At 45.9% G+C, this 26,450-nt stretch overlaps 1 protein-coding gene across 1 annotated transcript in view; it reads left to right on the top strand.

Annotated features, from left to right (window-relative positions):
- OLFM2 (olfactomedin 2) overlaps positions 1–26,450 on the top strand; it is a 148,786-nt gene that overhangs the window by 63,690 nt on the left and 58,646 nt on the right. Inside the window, 1 exon segment of the mRNA XM_083185057.1 lies at positions 9,029–9,181. Coding sequence (XP_083041183.1) covers positions 9,029–9,181 — 153 coding nt within the window.

Consider the following 26,450-nt stretch of genomic DNA (forward strand, 5'->3'; position numbering starts at 1 on the left):
GGGTTGCCATTGATGGCAATATTGCAACTAGCCATCAATAGTGTTAAACTATCCAATGAATGATCATCAATGTTTTTATCTATCGATGGTCATCCATTGTTTTTTACTGATTGGCCTTTGGGCCAATGAAAACACGGGGGCGGGGCTTTGCAGGTGTCGGGTGGCGGAGCCATGCTCCGTGTTTCGACTTTTTGGGGAAAAAAAGCAAAACATCTCTTTTGCTGTGCCATCGATGGAGGGAAACCATCTGGTTCTTCCCATCGATGGCAAAAGTATTCAACATTGGCCATAAACCATCAATGATTTTGAATCATCGATGGTCGATGGCCATCCCTAATGTGCGACAGATGTTAGAACCCTCCCATCCAAAGTCTGTCACACTTCAATTTTTCTATAAATTAGTTTCTGGTTAGACTGCAAGGTCAGGGTCCCAGGGACCCTGCAGTGCAGGTTTTCAGGAACACTGGGGTTTGGCACCAGTGATGCAATGAAAATTGAAGGAACACCACAGTGCATGTTTTTCAAGATCACTGAGGTTTTGTATCAGCAAACCAAGGAAGACTGCAATGACACTGCAGTGCAGGTTTTCAAGATCACTGGGGTTTGAGGCCAGAGAAGCAATGGATACTGCGGGGATGCTGCAGTGTACGTTTCAGGAACACTGGAGTTTGATGCCAATGAAGCAATGGGGACTGCGGGGACACAATGCAGGTTTTCAGGGACACTGGGGTTTGGTACCAGTGAAGCAATGGAGACTGCAGGGACACTGTAGTGCAAGTTTTTAATGATCACTGGGGTTTAATGTCAGTGATGCAATGGAAACTGCAGGGATATTGCAGTGTATTTTTTCCCAGAACACTGGTGTTGATGCCAGTGAAGCAATGGAGACTACGGGGACACCAGAGTGCAGGTTTTCAGGAAAAGAGTATCCTTTTTGTTGGTACACCTCTAATTAACAAACATAAAAATTAACCTTTATTAATTTATTTTTAAAAGGCTGCGGAAATTATTTAAAAAACATACATCGACATATACAGTTGGGATGACACACATAAAACAAAGGTGGCGGGCAGGGATTGCTCTGTGTTCAGTCTTTAGTCAAAAAATATGTAGGGTGTTTTTGAACAGTGTGTAGATAAGCCGATCCGTGCAGTGGATTGGAAGTTTAAATACTTGTTCCAATCTCTTCCTGCTGCCTGGATACGTATACCCACTTATCTGGACTGGGTAATCATACCCCAGTATGTCACAGCTAACTTCAATTGATTTTTCAGGTGTGGAAAGTAAAGGTTGTCACCCTTATGTTGCACCCTGTATGGTGGGGTGCACACTGGTAAATCAACCCTGGTCTCCCAGATGAGAGTGGGCTGGGGTGTCACTCTATTGACCCTAATATTGAGCCCAAGTACAGACTATCCTGGCACCGTATCTGTTTGTCACTCAAACTGCCACCATGTATGGTAATCTGCAGAATGGCGAGCTAAGCAGAGCACAGTGTCTCAGCACCGGATGAGTTAATGGGATCAGCTCCGTTACTCATGAATACTGCCACCATAAATGGTAATCTGCAGATAGCTAAATTTAAACAAAGCACATAGGTCTCCAAATTGTTAAGCGGGGTGTCACTCTGTAGAATGTCAGAGGGACCTCAACCCCTGGAGACAGCCCTTCTGGAGGCTGTCTCAGCACCAGGTAAGTCTGTGGGAACTGCTCTGTTTCTCAACACTACTGCCACCATAGATGGTAATCTGCAGATAGGTGAGTTAAACAAGGCAGAGTTACCCCTCGTGGATATTAGAAGGGGTGTCCCTCTGTGTAGTATCTGGGGAACCTCAACCCCTGGGGACACGTTTCCGGGTCTCACACTGGGGGCACACCAAGTAGTTAGAGCCCTTACAAGGGCTGCTGGAACACACAATCAAAATGCAATATATAGAAAACAAAGAAAAGAGCAATTACAACTGCCCGCACACCGCTAGCCAGCACGCGCTTCGCAGTTCAGCTTCCTCAGGGCCGCGTGCCGGCTAGCGGTGCGCAGGCAGTTGTTATTGCTCTTTTCTTTGTTTTCTATATATTGCATTTTGATTGTGTGTTCCAGCAGTGACTTTGTCACTAAAGCCCTTGTAAGGGCTCTAACTACTTGGTGTGCCCCCAGTGTGAGACCCGGAAACGTGTCCCCAGGGGTTGAGGTTCCCCAGATACTACACAGAGGGACACCCCTTCTAATATCCATGAGGGGTAACTCTGCCTTGTTTAACTCACCTATCTGCAGATTACCATCTATGGTGGCAGTAGTGTTGAGAAACAGAGCAGTTCCCACAGACTTACCTGGTGCTGAGACAGCCTCCAGAAGGGCTGTCTCCAGGGGTTGAGGTCCCTCTGACATTCTACAGAGTGACACCCCGCTTAACCATTTGGAGAGCTATGTGCTTTGTTTAAATTTAGCTATCTGCAGATTACCATTTATGGTGGCAGTATTCATGAGTAATGGAGCTGGTCCCATTAACTCATCCGGTGCTGAGACACTGTGCTCTGCTTAGCTCGCCATTCTGCAGATTACCATACATGGTGGCAGTTTGAGTGACAAACAGAGACGGTGCCAGGATAGTCTGTAGTTGGGCTCAATATTGGGGTCAATAGAGTGACACCCCAGCCCACTCTCATCTGGGAGACCAGGGTTGATTTACCAGTGTGCACCCCACCATACAGGGTGCAACATAAGGGTGACAACCTTTACTTTCCACACATGAAAAATCAATTGAAGTTAGCTGTGACATACTGGGGTATGATTACCCAGTCCAGATAAGTGGGTATACGTATCCAGGCAGCAGGAAGAGATTGGAACAAGTATTTAAACTTCCAATCCACTGCACGGATCGGCTTATCTACACACTGTTCAAAAACACCCTACATATTTTTTGACTAAAGACTGAACACAGAGCAATCCCTGCCCGCCACCTTTGTTTTATGTGTGTCATCCCAACTGTATATGTCGATGTATGTTTTTTAAATAATTTTCGCAGCCTTTTAAATATAAATCAATAAAGGTTAATTTTTATGTTTGTTAATTAGAGGTGCACCAACAAAAAGGACACTCTTTTTCTTCTCTTTCTTCCAATTCTTCCGTATCCAAAGGTAGCACACCCCTGTTCCTAGAAATAACAGATACAATAAACAGAGGACATATTAGGGGTCCGGTTATTATCTCTGTCTTGTGCGAATGACACACCCTCTCCCCCATATCTGCAGGTTTTCAGGAACACTGGAGTTTGGTACCAGTGAAGCAATGGAGACTGCAGGGACACTACAGGAGCAGTCCTTCAGGATAACTTCATGAAGTTGGCATAGATGCTGGAAAGCAAGGCAGGCAGTCCTTCAGGATAGCTTTGGAAGCCAGGGAGTGCTGTAGATTGAAACTGCGCTAGTCTTGTACACACACTCTGGGATTAGCCGGATTAGACAACAAATCACTGGCAATTTGGGTAATTTTGGCTCATGGGATTTATACCCCTGGTAGAAACAGCTGATTGGAGAGTTCAGTCACATGACAGCAGTGGGTGTTTGGATTGGTTCGCAGATGAACAGCTGACTGGGACTGTCATGGCGGCATCCATGTCTCCAATTGGCAGGAAATAAACCAGCCCAAATTCACAGGTTGGGCTATGGCGTGAAAGGTTCCCGGGTAAATTTGCCGGGATTTCAACCCTGCCAGTTAGCAGGGTTGCTCCCGTGACCAGCCCGGGTTACTGGTTGGTGTGAAAGTGGCCAAACTGGCTTCCCGGCTTCTACTCACCGCAGTTGTTCTGTGGAGTTGGGAGATGGTGGCAGCCAGGGTGCCAGCCCCAGGGGAATTAATCCATGTGAGGGTGGTGCGGGTTCCAATTTGGGAGGTCATGCCTGTTGGGGGGTGGGTTCCAGAGAGGGGGGTCCGGCCTGTAGCTTCTGGTGGAGGTCGCAGTGCCAGGTGGAGAGCACTGAGTCCTGCAGTCTCTCTCCCCTCACGCCGTTGGGGGAAGCCGCCGGGTGACTATAAGGGTATAGTTCCACCCTGAGCCAATCCCTGGCTGGCCCGACCAGCATCATCCCACTTACCCTCCTCCTGCTGCCTTATCCCTCACACCAGAAAATGCAGGGACTACTCTGGTGTGGAAGGGGCCAACCCGGTCCCTGCATTTTCTGATGTGAAAGGGGTATAACTGGCATTGGGAACCATGAAACTTTGCTCCAAACAGACATTTAACAGGAAACAACAGTTGTTGTTAATTAGTCACATCAGATCTTAGAAAAACCTGAACTGGATCTAATCAGTCCTGCTAGTGCTCAAAATCCTGATCCTGCTGTTCCATATTAACTTCCCGTGGAACGATGCTGTCCCTATCACATAGGCTAAACACTTCCTAGCAGACTCAATTAAATACTGTCAATTGAAGTAGGAGAGCCATTATACAATTTTTGCCATATTTCACTCACAACCCTAAGTGCTTATGTACCATTGTTCTTATTCAGCCTTCAATCCTCGTTATTCATCTCATGCACATGTTGATTCCCACCTGTATAAAGAGAGAGCAACGTTTCAGATCCTGTAGAACAAATTGTCATCAAACTTTTTTTATTATATAATTGCACGCAACAGTCACCTGACAGAACCTGGCAGCATTGCGCAGATAAAGCGAGAATTATTACAAAGTGATATTTCACACCATCTCAGACACTGTTTTAGCACTACTGGGTAAAATTAAGTTGTGACGGCACAAGATCGAATAAACTATTTTTGGGATCGCACTGGCTGCAGCTGTAAATAAAAATGTATTTTGGGAAAAGCAGATCTGCATCTTTTGAGCTGTCCTACTGTTCCCAAGACATTTCCACTTAAATTAAGTGAAGGTTAATTGTTGAAAAAGTGAAACATCACATCTTTAATGAAGCCAAAGTGTGTTGGAAAATGGCCAAAGGCCATTATCTCCCAGCTGCAATGGGGAAGACTGGCAGTTTGCACGGCATACATGGTAAATAAGCACTAGCCAATGCTCAGCGATCACCTCCATACAATCCTGGGCAGGAAGTGCATGGTGCACCTTGAATTATGTCTGCATTGCCTCAACCCCGCTATCGGGGGTTTTACCGCATTTTGATATGGAGGAAAACCCGCACACTGGGTTTTTAATGTGGTGGTGGTGGTGGGGTATAGCGAGCAAAAGCTTGCATACACGTGGAGCTCCCAAACATGGAGCTCCCCATCCTTGACCCCCAGAGAAGCGTGGCAGAGGCAGAGGACTGGAGGGTTTTGGAGACAGATGGAGGGGAAGGAGGCTGGAGGATGAAGAGCGCTGAGTGTCGCCTGTTGCAGGACGTCAACAACACCCGGACAGAGGTGGGAGGTGCTGCGCCCCCCCAACACAGAGATGCAGTGAGCACTATCGGCCGATGAAGACCACCAGGTATGGCCCGGGTGCCAGGACCCCCGGTCGCGACTGAAACACGCGGCAGCTCAGCAAATATGTTCCCCATGGTCCAGTATTACCATGTGTTCCATGTACCGACTTCTTGTAGCTGTGCTTCAGACCCGCTCGCAAGGCAGTGTATATGTGCTGCCTAGCAAGCGGGTAAGCACCGCCTAAACAAACACACATCCCCTTGCATGCGTCCACCTGGATGAAAAATCATTGGATGGTGGCTCATCATCAAATGATTGTTCTGCCATTCGCAGAAAACAGTCATGCTGGGTACACACCAGGACGACTAGGGCCCGATCCCCTCAATCTAGATCCAATTCCGACCAATTGGATGTAGATTGGGTGGTGATTGGGCCCTTTTCTGTCCTGGTGTGGACCGATACCGATCCGATGCGCGGTCCCATGGGTCGGTCGGTCGTTATTGAGATCCTACCTCCTGCAGGTAGAATCTCAATGACGACCATACAGCCGGGTGCGGATCTGACCCGCTCACGGTGCACATCGTGAGCAGGTCGTGCCCCCCCGCATCACCGTGAGCGGGTCGGACGAGACACTGACGACCCGCTCACGATGTGCATCGTGAGCGGGTCGTCCTGGTGTGTACCCTACATCAGTCTGAACTGGCTTCTACCGCTGATCGGCGAATACACACATGCACAGACCAACACCCTCGGAACGGCGCCAGCCCTGAATCAGGCTGTTTATGCATAGAGATGTGAGAGGGATGCATTATGTTACAATTTCATTGTGTTTACTTTCCAGCGTTGAAGACTGCAGGCTATTATGAGTCAATTGGTGGCTCAGTGTGGATATATAAAACTCACATTTATCGGATTAACCTGAATCTGACTCGCTCAACTCTAATTAATGTAAATTAGGAGCATTTCAAGATATTATCTAGAAATCCTCAAACCTTTTCCTCTCTCTTGGGCAACCAGTTAAATATCCATCCCTTTATAAAATCTGCATAGCACTCATTTCAGATGGATTACAAGAAAATAATTAGTATTGACCCAGATTCATTTATGTGTGCTATACTTAGGTTACAATTTCAAAATGACTTTTCTGTGCAGTTCTTCGCTGCAGATTTCTATGGCTATATGGGAATATTCATCAAAATTATATATCTTTTTACTTTTTCACACCCATTTCACATAATATTAGTATCACCTGAATCTTTTAAATGGCTTTTAGAGCGATTTGCATTTAAAACTACTCCAAGCGCTTTACTTCTAATATTTCAAGTATGCAGATTGCATTTCCTGTTCTTGTAATGGGGATCTTCTTGAAACAAAGGGTCAGAATAGACGGAACAAATGGTTATTATCTGCTGTCACAATCTATGTTGCTAAGCACTGAGGGGAATTGTGAAAAAAATACAGCAGGGAGCCCTGCAATAACAATAATATGTGTAGATGGCGATAAACAGCGCCCCCCCCCCCCCCCGTTCCCTGAGGGGTGAGAAAGGGATGGTCAGGGAGAGAGAGGGCGTCAAGGATAAAGAGGGAACAAGAGAAAGAGAGAGGAGTGATAGAAAGAGAGAGAGAGAGGTAGGTGTTCGACCAGGTATAGACAGAGAAAAAATGAAAGAGAAATAATTTCAGGGAGGGAGAAAGAGGGAAGCAAGGGAGTGAGTGTGTCAGGGAGTGAAAGGAGGAGAGAGAGAATGAGAGAGAGGTTCAGGGAGAAAAAAAGAGGAGAGACGAGAAGACAGTGGGTTTCAAGGAAAGAGTGATTGAGAGAAAGGGGGAGACAGGGAGCAAGATATGATGTCAGGGAAAGAAAGGCATAGAGAGGATCATAGTGAGAGAAAGGGGGAGAGAGTGAGATAAAGATGGTGTCAGGGAGATATAGAGAGACAACAGCAGGTAGAGGGTGAGGGGGAGACTGTCATAGAGAGGGAGATGGAGGTAAGATAGAGAGAGAGAGAGGGGATAGGGAGAGAGTGAAAAACCAGGAGATGGGAGAGGAGAGAAAACGAGAGGAAGAAGACAGAGGAAAGGAGAGGAGTGAGCGGGAGAGAGGCAGAGGAGGAGGTGAGAGGAGAGGAGGGAGAGCCTCTCATCCTTTGCACCCTCAAGTGAATATGTAAAAAAAATTGTGAAACTTGCATAGCAAACATTTTTATTCATCATAACGACCTGTAATGTTTATCTTACTGTATGTAGGAAATATAGGGACCAAATGTAATAGGGTGTGAGGATCAGCAGGTGAGAGATTTTGGGGGAGTTCTCCCTTTTTTTTAAAAAAAAAAGCGGCAATCTTTTACCAGATTGATTTTGCAGTGAAAGTGATTGCAGCTTTAAAAAAATTGGGAAAACTCTCCCAAAATCTCCCGTTTTCTGATTCCCGCACCTTATAATGTTTGGCCCATAATCTTTGTTTTAGAATTTTTTTTTTTAATTTGAATTTATATAACAAATGTGAGCAACGCTGGCATTTTTAGCGGATACTTTGAACCTCTCTCAGATATTTTGGCACTCAAAGGGTTAATATTGGCCACACAGGTGGCATCCAGACAGATTGTTCTGATTGCTGGGAGTGGGAGGATGCACATTGTATTTGCCTTACCCGGCTTGTAATAGCTATCACAGGACTTTGGCATCACGTTGGATATGCAGTTACTGTACTTTGCCATCTATGCTGGTAGGAAGAATTCTCACAATTTTCATCTCATTTGGTTTAAATCAGTGGTGTCAAACTCATAGCCCTCCATCTGTTGTGGAACTACACCTCCCAGCAAGACCTGCCACAGATTTTATATAATGGATTGCTAAAAATGTGGCAGGGCATGCTGGGATGTGTACTCCCACAACAGCTGGAGGGCCATGAGTTTGACACCACTGCATACCTCCCAACTGTCACGATTTTAGAGGGACAGTCCCGATTTTCGGGTCCTGTCCCTCTGTCCCACCCGCGGCAGGCATTGTCCCGCTGCGGGGGGTGGCAGTTGGGAGACCCCCCAATCTAGTAGAATAGACGCTGTGCGCATGCGCACAGCGTCTATTCTCGTATGAAAATGAGGTTGCGACTAATTAGCATAAGCCGCGCCCTCATTTGCATACGCCACACCCCCTTTTCGGGCGCTCGCTATTTCTTCAGGTCAAAAGTTGGGAGGTATGCCACTGATGTAAATTGATGTTAGCCTAATCATTTACCACTTGTGTGACAAGCATAAGGCCTTCTATACACGGCTGCCAAAATAAATGCAAATTTACCACAGTTGAACTCATTAGAGACAGCGGAGGATTACCCTCAGTTACGTGTTCTCCACAGACACTAACCCCACCCCCACTACGCATGCCAGTATATCCGCTCTGTGTCAAACATGATAACATCTGACATGTGGTGTCACTGGAGTTTAGCACAATGCCAGTGGGTGAGGGCCCTTAGAGATCCCACATGTGCTGTGTACATGGGAAAGGGAAACATGATAATAATCTAAGCTGAGGCGCGCGGCTTACAGCAGCTAAGTCTGACATTGAATGACGTCTCTTGAGCAATTTAAAGCCGCTGTTCACAAAATAGACGGGGGTCTAATTTTCTGTTCTGTCTTTTTTTTTTTCTTTTAACAGGTTCAGAATATCTCACAGTCCATGGAAGTCCTAGATCTTCGAACGTTTAGAGATCTGCAGTACGTGCGAAACACTGAGTCCTTAATGAAAGTCCTGGACACAAAGCTGAGGGCCACGGACAGCCAGAGAGCTATTAATGCGAAAAGCTTCCAGGTACCGTAGTAAGCCTAAGTCACTACGTTTTAAGGTATCCATATGCCTGACAGACAATGTCCAGGTCGACAGTCAATAGGTAGACACCAAAAGGTTGACATGCAGAGTGTCGACATTGACAAAAAGTTGAGACAGTCAAAAAGTCAACATGGAAAAGTTTGACACGTGAAACGGTCGACGTGAGTTTTTTTTTTTTACATGTGTTGACATTTTCCATGTCAACGTTTTGTTTGTGCAACCTTTTCTCAATGTTGACCTTGTTGACCTAATTTGACCTAATGACTGGTGACCAAGACATTAGGCCAGTTGCACTTAGCTTCAAAAGTGATAAAATGGAGAGTGATAAACAGCCAGCCAATCAGCTCCTACCTGCCATGTCACAGGATGTGATTGAAAATGTGTCACGCAGGAGCTGATTGGCTGGCTGTTTATCCCTCTCCATTTTATTACTTCTGAAGCAAAGTGCATCTGGCTCATTGTCTGTGAGCTATACCACATCTGTGTAAACCTGTATTTTATTTTATTTATTCTGGTGAAGGGTACAAATTGATTTGAGATTATGCAAACATTCCAGTTTATTTAACACAATGCAGTGAAATCAGGCCAATATAAAGCGAGGGCTGCATAAGCACAAGATTATTTAAGAGACTTTGAATTTTGTGATTGGTTAATGGATATATTTTGTTGCTAGGTAGATTACTAGAGTCCTAGATTTTGCTTTATTGTGTACTAGCCAATTAGATACTGTAGTTATGGGGCGGTAGCTTTTGGTCAATGTATATTAGGTATATTTGAATAAATCTACTTTCTCTTGAGTCCTGGAAGCCCACTCTCCCTTACCCTTGCATTCGCTACCACACCAATTGGCTGCTCTATTAATTTGGCTTTTTTATTTAATCCTATAATCAGCGGGAATGCGTTTTCGACTGGCGGTCATGGTAAAGGCATAAGTGGTTGCTTTGCGGTATTACCCCCCTTTGCGAGGATGGCTGGTGAGTCCTGCCTCCACAGGGGGACGTTGGGCACTTCTTTTGAAGTTTCCGTGCCATGTCATAGAAAGGGTGGTGAGCAGTGTTCCCTCTAAGCTGTGCGCACGTGCGCGCGCACACAACTCGACGAGCATGCGCACAAACATTACAACAGAGCGCACAAAGCAGCAGTGGTCCCTTTTTGCAGTTTGGACTCAATTAATGTGTGTTTCACCTATTAACTACATTGTGTGCTGTGTTTTGAATGTTTAAATGTTTAATATCATTTTGAAGTAAAGTTAACACAAATGCTGAACGTCATTTTCCAGTTATGTATAAGTGACGCACAAAATTTTTAATTTCCTTCCAAAGTTGCACAGCCAAAATCTTTTGCCGCACACAGGCTGCGTAAAATTATAGGGAACATTGGTGGTGAGACCTTCACAGCACGATTTATGCCATTAGCTAAATGGGACACTCATTGCTGCCATGTTAGAAGTTGGGGCATCTTAGTCGCCACCATTGTTAACACCCAATGACTAGAGCTGGTCATTATGGTGCCTTCCTTGCCATCCATTTACAAATAGGGTGATACCACTAAATACTTTATGACCTTATAACTTATGCAGTTGTGTCTGTGGGGCAGATTTATTAAGCTTGGAGAAGTGATAAAGTGTCTGGTTTTTATCACCGGCCAATCATCTCCTAACTGTGAAGTTACAGGCGTGGGGGGAGATTCTCTAAGAATCTCCGCCCCCCTTCGCCGCCCATCGCATTTATAATTATCGCATATGTTGTAACATATGCGATAATTAAGGCAAAGGACAGCTCTTGCGTTAAGAGCTGTCCTTTGCGGTGAGAGTCGCCGGGTCCCAGCAGGTCCCGGCGGCTCACCCCTCCCTCCCACACCCGGCGCTGCTGCTGCTGCGTCTGACCTCCTCCCTGCACTGATCCTCTTCCGGGTGCAGGGAGGAGGTCACAGGTCCGGGCAGCACTGCGCTGTGCTGCCCGGACACAGGTGAGGGGGCGATGCGGGGCGGCGGGGGTCCGTGCGTGGCGGCGGGGGGGGGGGGGGGGGGCGTTGCGGGGCGGCGGTGGGATGCGGTAGAAGCCCATTGGCTTCTATGGGGCATCGCCAGATTTTTCTGGCGATGCTCCCCGCCGCGTTATCCCGGCGGGGGGATGCTTACAGCATCCCAAAATGCGGTAAAAACCTGATAACGGGGTTTTTACCGCATTTCTTGCTTAGAGAATCTCCCCCTTGGTTTGAAAAAATGACAGATAGGAGCTGATTGGCCGGTGATAAAAACCAGACACTTTATCACTTCATCGAGCTTAATAAATCTACCCCTGTGTCTTTATTTTTAGTGGTAAGATAGCGTTAAGTTAGTGTTAAGGTCAATCATAATAATTTAATAGACGCCTTTCAGGAAATTGTCTCATGCCGCAAATGATCAGTGCAGCTGAATGATGCTCAGCTTACTAGCAAAGCTGGCCATGCAGCCATAAAGCTGAAAAGCTTATGTGTGGCCCTGACTTGGGCTCGCAGTGCTACTTTTGATATATAATAATAAAAAAAAAACATAATAAAATGATCTTTTCACTCCAACACAGCAGTGTTTGGTCTCTGTTCTGAAAACAATAAAGTTTTGTTCAAAACGGGGAGCTGCATAGTGGAGTTAAGGTTCCCCTTGACCTGACTGATCCATATGAGTTTATGTAAATAACATATAATATGATTCTAATAAGGTTCATAGTTAATAATTGGTGAGGAGTACAAAACTAATGTTGGTACAGCAGAGGCACTTGCATATTTATAATGAGTGCATGCCCTGCACAAAGAGATGATTCGCTGATGTCCATGAAGCTGCCCCCTCCCCTATTCCACGTATTGTAGTCAATGCCATCTTATCAGATATGTATTCGGAAAGGTGGGGTCGCACAGCGTTTTGCCCTCTTTTACATGTGTGCCATCTTTCTAAATACATATTGTAGCGATAGTCCGATATAAGCCAGAATTGGGGAGGGGGCAACCGCATGGAAACTATAGCAGCCAGGTATGAGGAGGGGCTGTATGATAAAAATGTTCACTGCACATCAAACCCCTCATCTGTTAAAATGCCTATAAGCAGGTTTAAGTATCAGAAGCATCATAAAGTAAATGAGATCAGAATCAGAACTACCATTAGTGCAGCAGAAACAGTGCATTGTGGGCCCCTGAGGACTAAAGGGCCCACTGCTGCCCCTGTCACCCTCTTCCTGTCACACTCTGCCTTCCCTTGCCTCTCTCTGTCACCCTCTGCCTCCCCTTGCCTCTCTCTGTCACCCTCTGCCTCCCCTTGCCTCTCTCTGTTACCCTCTGCCTCCCCTGGCCTTTTCCTGTCACCCTCTTCCTCCTCCTGCCTCTTCCTGTTACACTCTGTATCCTCTTGCCTCTCCCTGTCACCCTCTGCCTCCCCCTGCCTCTCCTGGCCCAACAGTTTGCAAAGGTTCTGTTTGATATGGTCACCATCTTTGAGGAGGAGAGGGGCTGACCAATGCGGTGTCTTGCAGACCCATTTTGTGCATGGGAGGTCATTTCTCAGAGCAAGTGCAGCCTGAACAAAGTCCTGCAGTTGTGAATGGGAGTAAATAAAGCATGTGGATGAGAGATGTAGATCTAGTGAAGAGCGAAGAGGTTGGGTTGGGAGATATTTTCATATAAGAGAAGAGATGTATGTTGGTGTAGTTTGGTTTATGGCCTTGTGTGTGTGTGAGTAAAAGTATTTTATATTGAATATGGTAGATTACAGGTAACCAGTGGAAGGGAATGAAAGCAGATCTGCAGATGAATGTCTAGCAAGATTTGCCTTGCAGCTATATAAAGTTTTAATTTACATACTAGCAGAGGGAACGACAGGTCGGCTGGGCCCCGGTAAAATGGAGGGGTCAGGGCTATCAGCAGGGGCGTGTCCTCTGGGTAGGGGCATGACCACGACTCCATGAAAAAAATAAACGAGAGGGAAGGAGAGGACAGGCTGCCCGATACAGCTAAGGGAGAGAGGCTGTGCTGCGGCAGCAGCCTGTCCTCTCTCTCCTCACTTCCTGGCTCCCTGCAACGGGGGATGGGGGAGCGAGACTCGGGCCCCTTCAGCAGACCCTTGCTCGGGTAAAAGTACCCTCCCCCCCTCTCGACACCACTGCATACTAGTTACTAGCCTATCAATATGATGGAACACCATAACAAATGGATGTGCATGGACTCAGACCAACACTTGAATTGCTCCTCTGGGCACCATCTAGTGGCCATCAGTATGCAAAACACTTGAATCCCCCCCCATAAAGGGGAGGAGACTTAGTTTTCTATTCTGTAGGATATTCTTTTCTCTCATGACCTAAAGTACTATAAATACCACAATGAAATCAATGTATTGTAGACTTAATGACTTAAGGGTAACATTGTAGCCTAGATAGAGTACATGCAAAATATATATTTGCCATTTATGAAGGGGCGGTGGCTGGACAGTAGTAGAATTGAGTCAATGGAGTTGAAGGCGTAGCAGATCCCCAGCCCTGGCTACAATGCCCAAAATACCATATTTGTCAAACTTCTTTATGCAGTATTTTCCCCATTTCGGAGACTACTTTGAATAAAATGTACTGTAAGTTATAAACCAGAGGAATAGACAATAGGTCAAGAATTGTATTCAAATGAGGAATTGCATTGAAGGGTTTATTAATAAAGACAAAGAGACTTTCTTTTTCTAGGGACACATCTTCAGAATCTGCAACTAGGAATGTTTGGGAACAATAGACGTCACATCTATTCATCCCAATAACTCCTCTTTGCTAGCCCGTCCTCTTCTCCCCATAGTGACCTACATTTTATTATTACAGGCAAGGGAAAAGCTAGACCTCAACGCTGTATTCCCTTCCACTGTAACACTCCTCTTCTGTAGGAACTTGTTCCCGGTTACAGCCTGGGAAGTAATAAGTGACGAGTCACGGTGGTGGAGGCGAGGGGGGTGTGGTGGCCGAGACACGTTATCGTAGCCACATTATATAATGCAGAGATTACTAGTGTAATACAGCCGGGGGTATGGCTAGGATAACGCGATTCAGCAAAAATCATGTTATTGGCTGCCCAGACCGCACACTTTACCCGCAACTTGAGGATTCTGGGCTGTCGGGGGACTAGCCTAGCCTTCCAGGAAACCAGGGGGTGCGGTATGTTTCTCCGACAGTCGGGATCCCGACAGTCATTAGCCCGACGTCGGGATCCCGACTGCCCGGACTCAGACAGCGTGGCCAGCGCAACAAAGCCCCTTGCGGGCACAGTGGACCCCCACGAGGGAAAATTGCTGTCGGGAACCCGGCCGTTGGTGTTTTAACAGTCGGGATCCCGACATCGGGTTAATGACTGTCGAGATCTCGACTGTCGGGACCCCGTCCGGCACCCGAAACCAGGAAGGTCACCCGATCTTCCTGAGTCTCCCAATAGATCCGGGAGTGTAGGCAAGTCCACCACTGATTATGTTAGATTTCTCGGTTAATGGTCGGGTCTCCAGGCTGCAGGATGCCGTCCTGGTAAGATAAATACAGACGCCACAAAGACAGTGGCCCTGATTTTCCCCGTTTGTTAATACTGCTCTAAGATGGCTTTGTGAGAACAGATCTCTGTAATATAAGTCATTTCCACATGGAGCAGTGTGAAAAAAAAAAAAAAAAATTGACAGTGAACTGGGTCTAGGTACATTTTCCTCACAGTTTGAAATTACTTCAATTCTAGTGTGCTTTAATCAACAGCCACACAACCAACTGTAGACAACAACAGCTTAAGAATATTTAAATTGCTTGAGTCATGACCTACGGTATCCCTCTAATAATAAAAATATGGACATACAATCTAAGAGAATGTATAAGGCTGGGGTCACATGACTGAACGCCCCGAGGGAAACAAATAAACCCAAAACTTTTGTATATTGCAAACTGCTCCTTTAGTAACATAAATTGCTAAGCCTCTGGACCTTTTTTGTCACAGGCACCTTGCATCACCTGGGATCAGTGGCATAACATTATCAAAGTTTCCTGGATCAAAATAGATGTTCTACAAACAAAAGATTATATAGAAGGTGACCAGAGATTGGGTTTTGGTCTATTAAAACATATCGGCAAAGCGTACAGTGGGGTAGATGTATAAAGCAGTTAAGAGAGGAGAAGTGATCCAGAGGAGAAGTGTCCCATAGCAACCAATCAGCTGCTCTGTATTATTTTATATTATGTCTTCCTGAGTTCTGCCACTGCCCAGGAACCAGCATTTGGCATAACTCTCCTTCTAAGCCCACCTCCAGACATGTATTTGCTAGGTTTCATTGGATTCTGAGGGCAGGCTTTGAAGGTGAATGAAGCAGAATGCTGCATCCTGGGAGTAGAGGTGGATGTTATATCGACACAATTCTCATATTTTGGGTTCTGTACACCAATTACAATGGATTTGGGGCCAGATTATCTAAGCTTCAAAAGTGATAAAACGGAGAGTGATAAACAACCAGCCAATCAGCTCCTGTCTGACATTTTTCAAACACAGTCTGTGACATTTCAGGTAGGAGCTGATTGGCTGACTGTTTATCACTCTCCACTTTATCACTTTTGAAGCTTAGAGAATCTAGCCCATTAAATGAACCAAGCAAGATGTGCTTATTTACATCCACATCAGGTGAACGGTGTAGGAATTGCAACGGTTTCTATACGGTTTCTATATGTGCCTCCCACTTGTTACCAAACGTAATGGGACAATCGACTCAAAAGCTATTTCAGAAATAGGTGTGCTATTCCCAAAATATATACCTCCCAACAGTCCCATTTTTCCAGGGGCCGGCAGTGTCCCGAGGCGGAGGGGGGCCAGTTGGGAGTCCCCCAACCTGGAGGGAATAGACGCTTTAAGCATGCTATTCAGCGACACAGAGGCTGGAAATGGGGGCGTGGCCTGTTGACACCGTCATTTGCATATGACAGATCCTCATTTTTATTGGCCACGCCCCTTCACACGAGTGTCCCTCTTCCTAACATGAAGAAGTTGGGAGGAATGCAAAATATGAAAATTGTGTAGTTGTCCCAATATTTATGGACCTGACTGTATGTAGTCATCAGCCCTGGGTCTCAAACGTGTATATATATATATATATATATATATATATATATATATATATATGTATATATATGTATATATATGGCAGTTTGGAAGGACCGGCACTCATCGGACTTAACAATCAATAAGGAACAGACACAGCGGTCTTAAACAGCGACGTTTCGGTTTATTCAACCGTTTTCAAGCTCAACCAGTGTACAAGTGAAAACAGACTTAAATAGACATATGAAAAAACCCACTCACCAACCCCCGTGCACCAGCCGCCAGCCACCGTCCGATCATCCGGATCTCCTGACGTCACTCAGCTGAGACGCGCACCCTCCGGTACGTCCGGACTTCGGAACTGGTTGCTAGGCGACCTGTGAATACAAACAAACATGCGTGAAATAATTAAAAACTGGAAACCATATGCAAACAATTTCATGCACATTTTAAACAGCGGCAGTCTAACATATTAGCAAATGACTGTCTACGCATAAGCAGGTCATATAGAAATCATTACTAACTATGTAGCAGAACGTTACGGAAACACACAGTAACAATTTATAAAAAGCAATGGAAGCTGCAGGATTCATTCAAGCCAAATGGATGCACAGTGTTTAGGCGGTGGATCCATTTGGTTTCACGTTGTAGGAGAAGTTTATCTCGATCACCCCCTCTGAGATTCATGGGCACCTGATCTATCATTTTGTAACGTAACATAGCTAGGTTGTGTTTGAATTCCCTAAAGTGACGGGGCACCGGCTGCTCGATGGGACCACTTTTCCCTTCCAGAGCTGCCCTGATGGTGGATCTGTGTCCCGCCATTCTAGTCTTAAACTGGCAGGTGGTCTTGCCCACATAGACAAGACCACACGGGCAGGTAATGGTGTATATCACATGGGTCGACACACATGTCAACACTTGTTTGATACTGATCCTCTTACCCGTGTGCGGGTGAGGGAAGCTATCTCCTGTTTCAAGATAGCTGCATGTAGTGCACTTGGCACATTTGTAACAGCCTGGTTTGCGATGTAAGAAGTTACCCGGCATTTTGACATTCACATTGGAAATATCATTATGCACTAGTATGTCCTTCAAATTGCGCTGTCGTCTATAGCTAGGGAGTAACTGGTGACGGGCAAACGGCTTGAGATCAGGATCATTAGTCACAATGGGCCACAGTTGTTTAGCAGCTTTAGTGATAGATTGTGCAGCAGGGTTGTACGATTGTACAAATGGAATTTTGTTAGTGAGTGTTTTTTTCTCTTTGGGTTTCAGTGTATCTTCTCTGGGTATCAAGAGTGCTTTGGCTTTAGCTTTGTGAAGATCACAAAGACTATAGCCTCTGCACAAAAACTTTTTTACCATTTTATCAATTTCAGCTTCCGCATCTACTGGATCTTCGCAAATGCGTCTAATTCTCAAAAATTGCGAAAATGGGAGACCTCTTTTTTGGGGATCTGGGTGTGCACTTGAACAATGGAGCAACGTATTTCTGTCTGTGGGCTTGGTGAAGAGACTGGTACTAACCTGGTTACCTCGTAACGAAATCTGTACATCCAGATAATGTACACTATCCTTACTAATTTCGTAAGTAAATTTAATGGTTGAATTGCGAGTGTTAATCTCATCAATAATTGCGACAAGCTCCTCTTGTGTCCCCAACCAGACAATGAGGAGATCATCTATATATCTCAGGAACAGTCTAATCTTGTCACCCACAGCAGGATTATCAAAAAAGAAAGCTTTCTCAATGGCGAACATATAACAGTTCGCAAACGCAGGGGCCACGCAAGATCCCATCGCGCAGCCCCTGCGCTGTAAGTACCAGCACTTATCAAAAAGGAAATAATTGAATTCTAATGTCATAGACAATAACTTGATGAAAAGTTCAATGTCCGGACCATCATAACTGGGGCTGTTCTGTAAGAATTGTCTTGCCGCCTCTATCCCTTCCTGATGTGGGATATTTGTGTAAAGACTTGTTATGTCTAACGTACATAACAGGCAGTTAGAGGGCAAGTCAGTCAGTTCCTTAAGTCTGTTAATCAGAGTGGTCGTGTCTTTAAGGTATGAGGGCTGCATTTGTATCGAGGGCTGGAAATAGTGGTCTAAAAATTTAGCTACTTTGTAAAACACAGAGTCCCGGGCTGCGATGATCGGGCGGCCCGGGGGGTTCGTTGCGTCTTTGTGCAGCTTAGGAAGGGAATAAAGTACTGGTGCAATCGGATGTGTTTGAACAAGAGCATCAGCTGTCAATCTACTCATTTTATTCTCCATGACGGCTTGAGACAAAACTTGTTTGAGGAGCTCATTATATTCTAATGTCGGATTATAGGGAAGTTTGACATAAACCTCCTTGTCAGCTAGTTGTCTCATGAGTTCATTTCTGTATTGCTCTATGTCCTGGATCACAATACCACCGCCCTTGTCAGCCGGGCGGATGGTAATTGAAGGATCCGATCCCAGACTTTTAAGACATTTTAATTCTGTTGTCGATAAATTAGGTACCTTCTTGTGGTCGCGCCGACCCTCAGTGGCAGCCTGATGATCCAATACTTTATTGAAGGTTTTCAAAGACAGGTTATTAGTGATAGGGTCAAACGTGGATCGTGGACGGAAAGGATTCTTCTCAGTCTCTCCTTCACCATCTGTCTTGTACGTGGTGTCGACTTTTTTGGAAAAAAATTCTTTCAGCCTCAGTTTACGGTTGAATTTGTAAGATTCGACCCTCCAAGTGAACTCATCGAATTTGGGTGTAGGGATAAACGACAATCCTTTACTCAGTACCGTCATCTCTTCAGTTGACACAGCTCTTTTAGATAAGTTAAAAACTACTTGTTCCGATTGCCCCGGTTGTAGGTGACTTTCCTTTTTGAGGATGCGGACCCACTGGCCTCCTCGTCGCGTAGAATGTCCCCGGACTCTACTCTTTGGGCCCGGGTCTTCACCCCTAAAGGGGGTCTTTGTCTGTTGGTATCTTCTCTTTCGCTTTGTGAGGAGGCTCCTCCACTAGAGGTATCGGTATCACCCCACCTCCTACGTGAGCGGTATTGCCGTCTGCGGTCAGTACGTGGCCGTGTTGTGGGATTATTCTGGACCCAAGTGTATACCTTTTGCTCTTGATAGTCTTTCTGTACAGTATCAAGTTTATTTCTCTTGAATTTGATAAGGTCGCGTTTGTAAGTATCAACTTGTGTGGTAAGTTTCTCTAACCACTTGTTGTCCACATCGCTTTGCAGGGTATTGCGATGCGAGTGTTCAAATGCAGTGATCTTTTCTCTGACGTCTGTCAGTTCCTTGGTCGCTTCTGAAATGACCAACAAGATCAGATCCAGACTACACTTGTTCAGTATAGCCACCCAGCGTCGACAGAAGTCTGGGCTATGCTTCCCGATTGTCGGTGTGTTTCTAATTCTGAAACCACGTGGAATTAGACCGGCCCTGTGATAATCAGACAGGGTTACGCCATGCAGATGAAAGTCAATTTCTCTCTTTTTTAATTTAAGCAACTTTGCAAAGAGAATTTCATTAGGTTCGGCCCCTCCTGTGGCCGCAAGGTTTTCTTGAAAGCGGATGCTGTCAGCATCAGCATCAGAGAAGCTGTGGGTTTCACCTGTCGGTAAGTTGACGTTTTTATACCCGGCTTGTTCTTGCATATTAGGAGCTACCTGCTCTGCGGTGGAATTCCAGTATGGGTGGTCTTTGGAGCGAGAGGGATATTTCAAAAGGTGGGTGCCATAATTTACCAAGTAAGCAAAGACTCGGCAGATACAGAGAGAGGGAGACAATTCGGCACTCGATGTAAATAAAATCCAGAAATGCCCAGGTGCCCTGTTATGCGAATTCACGCAGGATATAGCAGTTTGGAAGGACCGGCACTCATCGGACTTAACAATCAATAAGGAACAGACACAGCGGTCTTAAACAGCGACGTTTCGGTTTATTCAACCGTTTTCAAGCTCAACCAGTGTACAAGTGAAAACAGACTTAAATAGACATATGAAAAAACCCACTCACCAACCCCCGTGCACCAGCCGCCAGCCACCGTCCGATCATCCGGATCTCCTGACGTCACTCAGCTGAGACGCGCACCCTCCGGTACGTCCGGACTTCGGAACTGGTTGCTAGGCGACCTGTGAATACAAACAAACATGCGTGAAATAATTAAAAACTGGAAACCATATGCAAACAATTTCATGCACATTTTAAACAGCGGCAGTCTAACATATTAGCAAATGACTGTCTACGCATAAGCAGGTCATATAGAAATCATTACTAACTATGTAGCAGAACGTTACGGAAACACACAGTAACAATTTATAAAAAGCAATGGAAGCTGCAGGATTCATTCAAGCCAAATGGATGCACAGTGTTTAGGCGGTGGATCCATTTGGTTTCACGTTGTAGGAGAAGTTTATCTCGATCACCCCCTCTGAGATTCATGGGCACCTGATCTATCATTTTGTAACGTAACATAGCTAGGTTGTGTTTGAATTCCCTAAAGTGACGGGGCACCGGCTGCTCGATGGGACCACTTTTCCCTTCCAGAGCTGCCCTGATGGTGGATCTGTGTCCCGCCATTCTAGTCTTAAACTGGCAGGTGGTCTTGCCCACATAGACAAGACCACACGGGCAGGTAATGGTGTATATCACATGGGTCGACACACATGTCAACACTTGTTTGATACTGATCCTCTTACCCGTGTGCGGGTGAGGGAAGCTATCTCCTGTTTCAAGATAGCTGCATGTAGTGCACTTGGCACATTTGTAACAGCCTGGTTTGCGATGTAAGAAGTTACCCGGCATTTTGACATTCACATTGGAAATATCATTATGCACTAGTATGTCCTTCAAATTGCGCTGTCGTCTATAGCTAGGGAGTAACTGGTGACGGGCAAACGGCTTGAGATCAGGATCATTAGTCACAATGGGCCACAGTTGTTTAGCAGCTTTAGTGATAGATTGTGCAGCAGGGTTGTACGATTGTACAAATGGAATTTTGTTAGTGAGTGTTTTTTTCTCTTTGGGTTTCAGTGTATCTTCTCTGGGTATCAAGAGTGCTTTGGCTTTAGCTTTGTGAAGATCACAAAGACTATAGCCTCTGCACAAAAACTTTTTTACCATTTTATCAATTTCAGCTTCCGCATCTATGTATATATATATATATATATATATATATATTTAAAAATAAGCACACTACCAAGCTGCTGATAAGCATAGTGTAATTATGCCCATTTGCTGACTCAGAGGCCTCTCAAGCTACATCCAACTCTGCACAAACCATAAACTGCACAAATTGGAAGCTGCTCAAATCAATTTATACACCGAGACTGGTGACTGAAAGGAGGGGGGTCATGTAGACAAGAAAACAAACAAAAAAATTCTCTCAGCTAACTGCCATAAGACAGAGAGTCTGCAGGGAGGTTTGTCTGACAACCTGATGTGCTACTGCACATGTGCAGAGGCAGAGTGCAGTAATTTTGGTTACTGCATACATTGATACAGTGGCCCTTATTCTGATCGGTGCGGATATATCCGCGTGCGTTCGGCCCGCCGATGTTTTATATCTGCGCATGTGCGAGCGGGGCGTACGGCCGAATCCCGCATGATATGTGAACACTCCGAACAGGGGGTGGAGAGGGGCGTGTCGGGCTATTTGGGCTCATTACCATATGCATACGCCCCACATTTCATGGGCGTTCCCATGAAAACGCTGGGCGTACGTATGGTAATGCGGCCGTGACGCACGTGTAGGGGGCGGACATATGACATCGCCGGATGTCAGCTGCCCGCCCAGATCCCTGCTTTTGCACAGAGAAATGCCCGTGTGGTCTCAGGTTGCGGGAGCTGGTGGAACACTCGGTCCAGCATTCGATGGTCTGCGACCATCGAATGATGGGGGAGGTTCCCTTAGATGGAGGAGGCGTATTCCGTGATAAATACACGTGCGGTCTGTTCGGCCAGCATCTTACCGCGTACGGACGGAGTTGGCGATCCGTATGGAAGGCGGGGTTTCGCACGCACGGTCCTGGCCGCATAATCGGATCCGGCCGCACCGATCAGAATAAGGGCCAGTGTTCTGTAGACACACAGAACTGCTACAGTTTGCTACATTGTTACATCATGCTACAGGGGACTATGGCAAGCATTCTTGTGAATAGTGCAGTCATGTCAGCTGCAGTGATTGGTGATTCTGCATTGGAGGATTGCAGCCTCATACATTCTACAGACTGTGAATTACTTGCACAACATATAGACGTGCCTGGATCACAGGCCTTGGTTGCAAATTTAACTTGATTGTGACTCTAAGACAAGCTGTGACCCATTCCAGAGTATCTGCACCATGCAGTCCTATGGATCACATCTGTGGGCTCACTAATCAGTGAGTGATATGTGTAGTGGATGTTTTAATGCTATGAACATGGCCTGTAATGTGGCATAATATGAACTGAGACACTGACTGTAAAAAAATAAAATAAATAATGGTACTTGTTTCCTAGCACGGCGCCCGCGATTTTGATTGTATTGATCGGGTCGGAAAAATTGCGTCGATCACATCGCATGCCAACCAAATCGCATGCGACGCGATCGACCCAATTTTTACATTGGAATCAATGTAAAATGGTCCCAGAGACCCGATTTTACATTGATTTCAATGTAAAAAAAAAACCAAACCCCCCATTTTAATAGCAAACCCCCCCTCATGTTTGAAATGCCCCCCCATTGTTAACGCCACCCCACTATTGACGCCAACCCGAAGCATGGCGAGTGCAGCGAGCCGGCGAGGGGCGGCGGTATGCGTCCTCCGATCTTTTCATACCCCCACTATCCACGTCGGCGTGGAGTTGATTCTATAAAGTGTGGCGAGCGTAGCGAGCCACCGAGCCCGAAGCGTGGCGAGCGCATGCACATAACTTCACAGGTATACGCGTCCGCTCGCCACGCTTCAGGCTCGGTGGCTCGCTGCGCTCGCCTCACTTTATAAAATCAACTCCATGCAGACGTGGATAGTGGGGGTATGAAAAGGTCGGAGGACGCGTACCGCCGCCGCTCGCAATGCTTCGGGTTGACGTTAATAATGGGGGGGGGGGGCAGTAACCATACTTTGTAACCATATTCAATGAGAAATTGGCCCATTTCCCATTTTCCCCTATGTAAAATCGCGTGGATCGCATCTCGGGCCATTATAATGGCCCACGACCGACGCGATCAACCCGATATTGACTTTAGAAATAATTTAACATTATTCTCTATGGGAAAATCGCGTCGGTCGCATCGCGGCTCATTATAACGGGCCGCGATCAACGCGATTTTCTCTTTCACCAGCAAATTAACTGCTGAGTGACAGAAAATCAGGTCCATCGCGTTGATTGCATGCCTTAAGTACCTTAAACTTAATGCATACAATCAACGAGATGGGCGCGGTGCTAGGACACAAGTACCTAAATAATTCCTCAGGGGATGTTCACTGACCTCAAGGTAAAAAGGATGCCTGATAGTTCCTTATACTGTATGAACAGTGAGTGAACACTACAGCGTGGCAAAATATGAGACGGAGGCACTGCAATGTGACATAAAATGAACGAGGGGACTACAGTTTAGTATAATATCATCTAAAGCACAACAATGTGACATAAGACATAGGGCAGGATGCATCCTGCCACTCATTGCAAGCATAGCTACATCTAGCAATGCTGTATGGATGCAAACAATCACAAAGGACAGCTTGCAGCTTTCCAAGTCTTGTGATGCCACCCCAGCGAATACACGCCCCCCCCCCCCCCAGTGCTTGATGATGTCTACATCAGGCCCCGCCCCTCCCAAAGTGCTGCTGACAGTATCCTCTTCAGGCTTCTCCCGGAGAGGAGACATTAAAAGTGGTCCAGCATGGCGGGGACTGGTGAGCTTACATGTGCCAGTACCAATATATATAATGCAGCATCATTTTAGCCTGCCCATTACATAGTTTTATATTGTACGTACAGTAGAATATCACTTTTATATTATATCACTGTTCTATTCAGATGGCAGCTGTTATTTGTTTATGCACTGGGGTAAAGAAGAAAAGATGTGTTGATGCTAGGACTCAACAGTTATTATACATTATGGATTTGTTCCTTATCTTTTAAAAATAGGATTTCCAGAAGTTGTCCCTGACCTCACGATGTCCCTACTCCCACTCAAGGCATTTTGCCACAGCCGAGATACTTAATCAATTTTCAGGATTATTAAATTTGTGCAGCTCCAGCAGGAGTGTGTCTGGCCGCAGTTCCTGATTCAGAGTAAGAAAGCAGCTGGCAGCTTAGGAGCTATGAATCCTTAATGTGCAGCCGACACTGGGGGATTCAGGGCGTAAATAGGACCAATATTCTGTGCGCTGACCTGTTGTGTCTCTACCAATACAGGTACATGACGAATAATAAGAATGAGGAGGAATCGGCGAGGAAAGTAAAATATTATTTCTGCTATTTACCAATACGCAACATACAGTAGGGGGAGAATTATTACGTTCCTGCAATAAAAATGATTTTCTATTAAGCTTATCGGAGCGATAGAAAATCACCGACAGTATAGGGACACTATTGTCTCAATTTTACTGGCCCGGAACGGTGATGTAGCAAGCTGGCGGGCCAGTCTCAGGGGATCTCCGTATGCATGACCCGGAACGGTGGTTACGCGGGTGCTCCGGAGCTGGCAGCCTAGAACTGGACTTTCGCTTGCACTCGCTGAAAAGATAAAGAATGTTAAGAAGTATAGATTTAATAACTGTTACGGAATAACTGTATATTTTTTCAAATAGTAAAAAAAAATATTTTTCTTTTGTTTCCGGTATCTTAGCAAAGATAACAGCAGTGATCCATTACTTCTGTAATTGCCATCTACATATGGTTATGGTAAGGGTCAATAGTGTCTAGGTCAACAGTCATTAGCTTGACACCAAAAGGTCAACATTCACAGGGTCGATGTAGATAAATCGTCCACACATGTATAAAAGGTCGACACATGAAAAAGTTGACATGACATGAGTTATTCATGTTTTTTTAGTGTCAATGTCAACACCTGAGCATGTGAACTCTCAATTAGTGCACCGTGTCCACCGACATGGCTCACTACACTAGCCATGTATCGACCCAGGTGCCTTGTGACCACCACTGTTCTGAATGCTCAAGAGAAGTCCTGCTGTGTCTGTGGTACAGATGTGTGGAGATGCCACCATGAGACAGTTCTTTGTTCAAATGCAGATTACTGCTGTATATATTGTGTTTCAAACCCAATGCTTTAGACATATGCTGTACTCAGAGCTGTTTTTTCCATTGGGATCAATGGGCAGTTGCCATGGGGCCCCAGGATTCCAAGGTTCCCATGTCATTTGTGCAACTGTCCCAACAGCCCTCAGGCTGTTTGTCCCCTTGCGCTCCACATCTCTAGCAATGGGCGTCCCCAGCTTCCCCGTGCGCTGTTACACTTGAATGACAGCATGCTCTGCCTGTAAGCACTGCAGTCAGCGGCAGTGCGCCCATGGTGAGGGGAGCGGCTTGCACCTTGAGTCAAGCTAACAGCGGTCCCGGGCACCTGTATGTCTGGAGTACAACACTCAGTCCCACTGAAATTGGGTCTACCCAATGTCATACCCAATCAGGGGTCTTTACTGTGATATGGGTGTGGCTTGATGACATCACTTGACGTGCAGCTAAGAGTCTCCTCTCTGAGAGAAGGTAGCAGGCAAATATGTTGCACATATGCTGACATCCAGTGGCGTAAGTTCATCCCAGTTGCCCGGAGGCAAGATAAGTATTGGTGCCCCCCCAAATAGCTCATTCAGGGGTAGATTTTTTAAGCTCGGTGAAGTGATAAACTGTCTGGTTTTTATTACCGGCCAATCTTGTTTCTTTCCTCATATACTGTTATGGCACAACAGCAGAGCTGCACCTCACTGTCATCTTTTATCATACTGTACATTAAAAGACTCTTCAGCTCAAAGGGGCTGCAAAGGGCGTTTGTGAACAACATACCTCCCAAGATTTGATGCCTGAAAGGAGGCACAGTGCGTGCGCATATGTCACCGGTTAAAATTTTGGGGGCGTGGCCTAGCAGGCAGGGTCATGGCCTGTACTCATGGCGCTGTCGTGAAGCCACGCCCCCATTTTTGCTGCTGTGCTGGCTATGCCCCCAGCCCCCCTGGCTGCAG

This window comes from Crinia signifera, chromosome 4, assembly GCF_055691185.1.
Source record: "Crinia signifera chromosome 4, ASM5569118v1, whole genome shotgun sequence".
In the NCBI taxonomy this organism is placed as follows: domain Eukaryota; kingdom Metazoa; phylum Chordata; class Amphibia; order Anura; family Myobatrachidae; genus Crinia; species Crinia signifera.